This window comes from Dioscorea cayenensis, unplaced genomic scaffold, assembly GCF_009730915.1.
Source record: "Dioscorea cayenensis subsp. rotundata cultivar TDr96_F1 unplaced genomic scaffold, TDr96_F1_v2_PseudoChromosome.rev07_lg8_w22 25.fasta BLBR01000207.1, whole genome shotgun sequence".
NCBI lineage: Eukaryota > Viridiplantae > Streptophyta > Magnoliopsida > Dioscoreales > Dioscoreaceae > Dioscorea > Dioscorea cayenensis.
The window spans coordinates 69,012-76,624 of NW_024086598.1; the positions used below are offsets into that span (position 1 = coordinate 69,012).

General features: G+C 32.8%; 1 protein-coding gene across 1 annotated transcript; it reads right to left on the bottom strand.

The window, feature by feature from the left end:
* Positions 1-2,168: 2,168 nt before the first annotated feature.
* Positions 2,169-6,572, bottom strand: LOC120253779. The gene is made up of 5 exons (XM_039262016.1): positions 6,181-6,572; positions 5,212-5,463; positions 4,058-4,190; positions 3,437-3,512; positions 2,169-2,483 (listed from the first exon to the last, which is right to left on the bottom strand). Exons 1-5 carry the CDS (start codon positions 6,470-6,472, stop codon positions 2,343-2,345), a joined length of 894 nt encoding a protein of 297 aa, XP_039117950.1. The 5' UTR covers positions 6,473-6,572; the 3' UTR covers positions 2,169-2,342.
* Between the last annotated feature and the right edge of the window lie 1,041 nt (positions 6,573-7,613).

Sequence of the window (7,613 nt, forward strand, 5' to 3'; positions counted from 1 at the left end):
ATTGATACATATATTAGAATATTAAAAACTATGCATATGAAGTGCTTAAATGCTTTACTTTCAACGATAACCAATAGGGTGTTGCTTCTTTCAGAAGAGGGATAGGTCCCAAATACTTTTGTTTTATGGAATGCTTGTCCCACCGAGCATGAACTCAGGACTTTCAAACATTTAAAGTATGTTAAAATAATTAACTAAAATGATTTATATACCTTTTTAATTTGACAATAGCCAACAATAAATTTCCTGAATAAAATCAGGTAGGGATAATTTTATCCCTATTTTATAGCCACTAATTGGTCATCATTGACTTTCATTTTGATTCATTATGGACCTTTTTTTATCACTTAAATGAGTCATCTAAATTGACACCATTTACATATATATAGATATATTGTTTTTTTTTTTTAAAAAAATCTTTAACAATTCTTTAAAATTCTAGTTCCCACATTTGAATATATATATATATATATATATATATATATATATATATATATATATATAAAATCAAAGTGAAATTTATAGCATAAATCAAATAAAATAAGTTTAACAACAACTAAGCTATCATAAAATTGTTTCTTTAATAATTAATAACACTTGTAACATAGAAGTTCTAGCTAAAAACAAAAATAAGTGAAAATCTTATATTTAACTTATATGTTCTATATTTATATTATATTAATAAACCTAAAAATACAAAAATTGCATTATATATATATATATATATATATATTAAAACTTGATAAAATTCAATATCAAACCTTATCTTTCCTTCACTAACCCAAACAAGCCAAGCTTGGCTCATTAGAACCCTAACCCTAAAAGCAGCACAATATTTTTCCTCACCTGTCATCATGATTACACCATTCAACTGTAGCATGAAACCAAAGAAAAAGTAACACTTACAAAATTATCTGAAGATGGTCCTCACCAGGTGCTGAAGAATTTTATTTTATTTTCCCTTCCTCATCACAATGCACATGATCATCTACCTTTGAAGCTGGACAATCTTCCAAAATGCAATGATGCTGGTGACATTTAACTGCTGACAAACAATTTTGATGAGAAATTATTTTGAGGTCTAACCCAATTTTCAATCCAATCACCAACTTACTCAGAGGATGATTATATGTCTTTACCTTCATTGGCCACGATAGACAGAACGATGAACTGAAGTCATGAGCTTCATCGGTTTTCTGGCAGAAGTCATCAATCTGCAACTTGAAATACAAGCTAAGAAAATGAGTATCATGTCTTCACAAATGAAAGCATATAGAAGAAGCCACCGAAGCATAATGCTCGAGCACATCTCTCTGTTAAATCAAGCCAAAAGAATACATCAAAGATAAGTAACATATGGATCCACATTTCACAAGTTTTGTCTAATGGTATGACTGATTTCTAAAATGGTTTTCATTTTTCACCAATTAAGTTTGCACAAAAGGAAAGACTTAGAATCCCAAAAAATTTAAAAAAAGTTCAGAATTAAGTGACTTTAAAAAAAAAAAAAAATCAATCAATCGAGTTATTTGATGGAAGTCCAGAAACCTAACATAATACAAGTACAACGGTTCATGTCAGTGCGTGACTACATAGTAATTAGATACATCTGTTTTTTGTCAATGACAGAAGGATGATATTCACATGCATAGCTGCAACATAAAATATCTAGTGTCACTTTGTTGGTGCAGGCAATGATTATGAACAATAAACATGTATCAAACACAATCATAAGAGGACTTATTCTAGTCACAGAGAAGGGCCAAAATTGTCAACTACATAAATAGCTTCAAGCAAGCATCATGCCACATAGCATTACTACATATCATAGTGTCCACAAGGGAAGTTCCAAAAATAAGTCATAGATTTCAGATAATTCTCTTTGTGCCGGTCAAGAGACAATGATAAAATTAGAATGACAAACTACACTTTTGAGGGATTTGGCTGACAAAACATGTACATATGAACAGGATGAAGAAGCATCACATGTTTCATTCATAAGATCTATATGAAAATGAAATAACTCGAAATTTCAAGTTTCCAAAAGTAGAGTCCAAGGCATCAAGGAATAATTGATAGATACCGACCGTTGCATAAGAACTGGTGAAACCAAAGCATTGAATTTTGCATACTCCTGCCACTCTGAACAGGTGGGCTTGCAGGCAAGATGACAAATGCTGCCACGAAAGTCATTTTATTTCCATGCGTGTCAATAGTTGCATTGTAATTACAAAAGGGTGTCAGCAAGAAGTCTGTATATGCACCAAATTTACATGCTAACTGGACCTAGTAACAGGAGGGTTTACTGTTAGTAATCTACAAGTCCCTCAATGTTTATCCTGCTATTCCAATTCACTCTCTGATACAACCTCCTCTGGAAGTTCAAAAGCATCGATCTCCGCAAAGTAGGCTTTCTGTTTTTCAACAAAATCTTGAGGCAATACTGGTTTTTTAATGGCTTCAGGCACTCTAATCCGGGGCTTCTGAAAATTGTGAACAATAGGGGAATTTCAGAACATAAAGCAACACAATCAACAAACAAAACAAATGAACCTTCTACTTTGATGTAAACAGAAAAGAAAACACAAGTGTAATGTCTCAAAGAGATTGGTTATGAAACCGAAAGTATCATCAGTTATCACAAAAATCAATTCATACAGATAAAAAGATATCGATTAACTTATTTGAGGAGCTTCTGATGACAGCAGGCGAAAACTCCAAATTTTTCAGGTAATATACATGACTGATGATCATTGTTGTCAATATTCATTTAAGCTAAGGTTTTTAGCTCTGATGTGTGAATTCTAGCCATTATTACATCATGGCTTTCGGTTTCAATCAATTTTAGGAAAAGATGACATTCTAAAACATCAATAGAGTGATAGACATATCAATAAATATATGGAGATACCGCAGGAGAACAAATAGTAAATGAACAAGCAATCAGTTGCTCCAATCAAATAAAAGTGGGTCTTCCCTAGTGAAACAGATCTAAATTTATTTTATCAACTTGGTGACCAGTCCACCAAATGATGGTAATTGAATTTTAAATTGCACTACTAATCTATTGTTCATAATGCAATCAATAGATCAATTAAGGCACTTCACTATATTTCAAGACAAAATCGAGTCTAAGTTCAAATGGAATGGTTATATCCACTCGGATGAAATCCCAAACTGGATTGAGCAAATGAATTTGAATTTCTCTTTAACTGTTGCTGATTAAGTTGCTAGATTGTCTTCAATTGTCCAAAAGCAAACATCTTACTCTCGAATTATAGAAAGAAAAGTGTTTTGTACCGGACATGGATGTTGAGAAGTGCAGCAAAAAAAACTTAATATTGAATATAAGATATGCAAACATGTTATTTACAGATGATATTTGACGATATACAATAATAGTATGAGAAACGTGACTATGAAGTTAATAACTAACCTTCTTGGGTTTCCCAAGAGGAACTGAAAAGGACTTTGCCTGACGATGATCAACACGTGCACTCTCTAACTTCAGCCTAGTTGAGAACGAAGGCCATATCAGAGGATGGTGAATGCATAAATATTTTCCAAACACAGTCGTTAGCACTTTTGTCTAATCATGCAAAATAAAGCCTTTTATTTTCTTACCAGAATATCCACACCAAAAACAACACAGTGATAACAAAGTGAACATAGGATAATCGTGAATTATGTAGTGGTTTCCCTTCATCCACGATTCCATTACAAGGCACACTAAGATGGAGGGAAACCAACTAACGTTGTTCATATTTAAAGTGACATTCTTCAAACAGGTGTAACTTGCTGCATAGATGTTCAAGTACACATTTTCTGTATTTTCGACCTTCTTGTATAACGCTATCCTATTGGAAATTGAATTACAGATTACTTGCATGCTGCACAAAAATAAAAATGAAAACTATTGAATTTAAACTAGAACTTGTCAAGATAAATTTAAACTAGAACTTGTCAAGAAAGAAACCTTTTAGATAATGTGTAATGGCTAATAATAGAGACAATTGGTGGAACAACAAAAAAAAAAGAGCAAAACATGAGCACAAACCTCATGCTACTAGTTCTTCCTAATTGAGTGCAATCTGAGCTTGATGCAACTGCCAAAGACTTCCCCTTATAATCCTTTTCAGTTGGTCTCTGTTGTGTGTGTGGTGTGGAACATGTTTGGTCCTTGACAAGATCTGCAATTGCAGGAAGGAATATGTGAATTCATAGAGAAAAAACTGTTCTACTAGTCAAAAGAAGCAGAATACATGGATTGCTAGATTTTAGCTTTCAAACAAGAATCATGAATTAACAGAAGAAACAAATTTGATCTTTATGCTCCATGCCAACTCCTATAGTAAATAAAGCACTAAACTAGACTATCCAAACTGAAACAAAAAATTCCAGTGTAATATGAAACCTATAACATACACATGCTTACTTCATTAGATGCAAGGTAAAAATAATAGTAACATAATAATAATAACACCACCCCAATATGATACACTGAATTTAAACTTAAGGGAGTTGTGTCTGCAGTAGACAAAAAGACATAATCTCTTGCCATCTCTCGCCAGATGTTATTATAGTGCTTTGGACTCTGTTTTCCAGCAAATTTCTGAAGCAATACACATAAAAGGAAGTTCCTTGTCCACTGGCCTGACTTCTACTATTATGTCTTGAGCTATCAAATGCATCAATAGTGGCACATTGTTGAAATCATAATAGTTTATCAATTTTTGTCAACCTTCATGTGCTGATGATCTTGATTGTTATCAATATAATTTTTATCTTAAACTGTTATGATATCCCCAGTTATCAGATTGTAATGTCAACTTATGATTTTTCCCCTTGAATTATGAGATTTGGACTTCCAAATATAAAGCTATTGTTTTCATCACGGACTGCTTGCTGATTAAATACTTGATTATAGACACGTGACAAGTGAGGTTGATATAATCCATATTAGTTGCCCAAAAGATAAGTAGTGTAACTTGTGGTTGAACTCTTAGCGAGTAACAGGCATCGCATTTGGCAACCCATTACAATACAGCCAAGTTTTATAGGATACTGTTACAAAGAAGAATCATCATCCTGACTAATGGTTTGAAAACTTAGATTTCCCATCATAGACTAAAAAACCTTGTTGTTCAAGAATAGCCTACTCCTTGCATCAACAACTCCTAGAAACTAAACATAAAGATAGAAATTAATTACCTGAATCACTTGAAATGCCACGCAACGTGGAAGTGGGCCAGAGATTTTGGACCTTCTTGTTCTTAGCAGCATTGGAGATAACACTAGAAGGGGGTTTAGTTAAGGCGACATCTGGGATAGACGATGGAAATGAGCCGAAAGCGGGGGCCAAGCCATTGGTGAGATCAGAAAAAGGTTTTCTCTTGGGTTGATTTCTCAGCCTCTCAGATTTGCGAATTCCACTCAATTTGCCAGAGGGCATGGTTTTTGGTCCTACACAAAGAAATAATCAACATAAAAAAAAAAAATGAAAAAAATAACTCAATAATTTTGGATGAGCTTGTTCAGTGAAAGAAAAACTAAATGTGGCAATTCATATTAGCACGCCAATAATTATTTGATTAAAATACCAATAATTTGTTTAGATATTAAACATTAAACAAATTAAATAAAAACAAAAAAAAATTAAACAAACCAAGTCAGCAATCATATCACTAGACATTTTATCAAGTGGGCAGCAACATTTTCATCTAGTAAACTAGTTGCCCAACATATTTGTCATGGCCTATGGATTTCACTTTTCAGATAAACCATAAACCCCCAACCTGGAATTATCATAAACATATCTCAATTCAAATCAAACTGTTAGCTATCACATGCAATCAAGGAAAAACACACAATCACAAAATTAACATATACCCCAGTCAACAAATTCCATATCAATTCATAATAATACAGATCATAAAAAAATATGCAATAAATCAAAGATGAATTTGTAAATAAGAAAAAAAAAATTAAAACACTACAAGAAAAGAAACTCAATGAGTCAGGAACCACACAAACAGATAAGATGAAACAAAATCATACTGAAAAACTATTTAGGACCATTAATAACCTAAACCAGAAGAAAACAATTCCAAAAGACATCGTTTTTCTCGTAAATCAACAGAAAATTAAGCAAAATAGCACATATATCACAAAGATCCAAACCTTCCTCACTCCCAGCAGTGTTCTCGACCATGTGGCACTTTCCCCGCTTGGTCTGGAGGATCGGAGTCACCCCTGGGGACGTTCCCATCGTTCCGGCACTCAAATCGTCCGCTCTCGCATCAGGAGACCTTGCCGTCATGTTTACCCTCAAATCGCCGGCACTCACCTCCGTGGACAATGTCGTCATACTTTTCCTCAAATAGCCGGACCTCTCCGGCGACCTCGCCATCGTTTGGGCCTTCGGATCGCCGGGACTCGCCGGCGGAGACGATGCCGTGGTCGAAGAAATCATTGGCAGCCGACGGCGTTGGAGTAAGTATTTGAACTGTTAGGGTAGAATTGGAAATTAGTTTATCTAGAAATCTCTGGATTGCTTCTTTGGAAAGCTTGAGACTGTTTACCATGTCGAGACTAACATTTTTGGAATATATATATATATATATAGAAAAAAAAATTATTTAAGTAAGGTGAACAGATTTAAATCTAAGCCGTTAGATCATCATCCAACGGTTGTTTATTTATATATACACTGTATAATTTTTTACTGTTTAGTATTACAACACTGTAAAACATAATTTTTACTATTCATAATGATAATAGTGTCGGATTACCATCCCATCGCTATTGTGGACGTCCCTAGATAATAGTTTCTATATATATATGTATATAAGGACTCATCATTTAAATATATCCTTAAATTTAAAATCTATGGGCGTCTGCAGTAATTCAATGATTAATTCATAAACAGTTCCAAACAAAATTATATATTGTTATACAGTAATTATATATAGTAAATATATACAATATTTGCATAAGTAATAGTCATTAGATTATTATCCAATAGTTGTAAATAAACATCCTGATGAACCGTTATTTGCGCATATAAATAAATGAGTTAAACTATATATATAATGAAAATGAATAGGGTCTTTTTTTTTCAATATAACATTTTTTTATTTTAATTATCAAAATAACCCAAGTAAAATTTATTTACCCCTATAGATTTTAAAACATCACATCAAACTTAATCATCACTTTGGTTATGAGCTTACCTTTTAAAAGTACTAAAATATTGGTTTTTTTATATAGCGATGCTATTTTTACCGAATAAATTTTTCCGAATGACGTGGATGCCCAACTTGTCATCCACATCCTCATTCATGTCATTATTTTTTTATATAAACTTCAAATTTGAACTTTAAAAATTCTTAAATATTTAAAATTAAAAAAATTATAAAACAATATCTAAAATCATAAACCCAAATACTACAAAATCTACAAACTAAAAATCTAAAATTTTAAACCCTAAATAATAAATACTAAACCCTAAACCCTAAATCCTAAGCCCTAAACCCTAGACCCTACATCCTATGCCCTAAACCCTAAACAAGAATCACAAACCCCCTGCGGGGGTTTGTGATTTCTAGTTTATG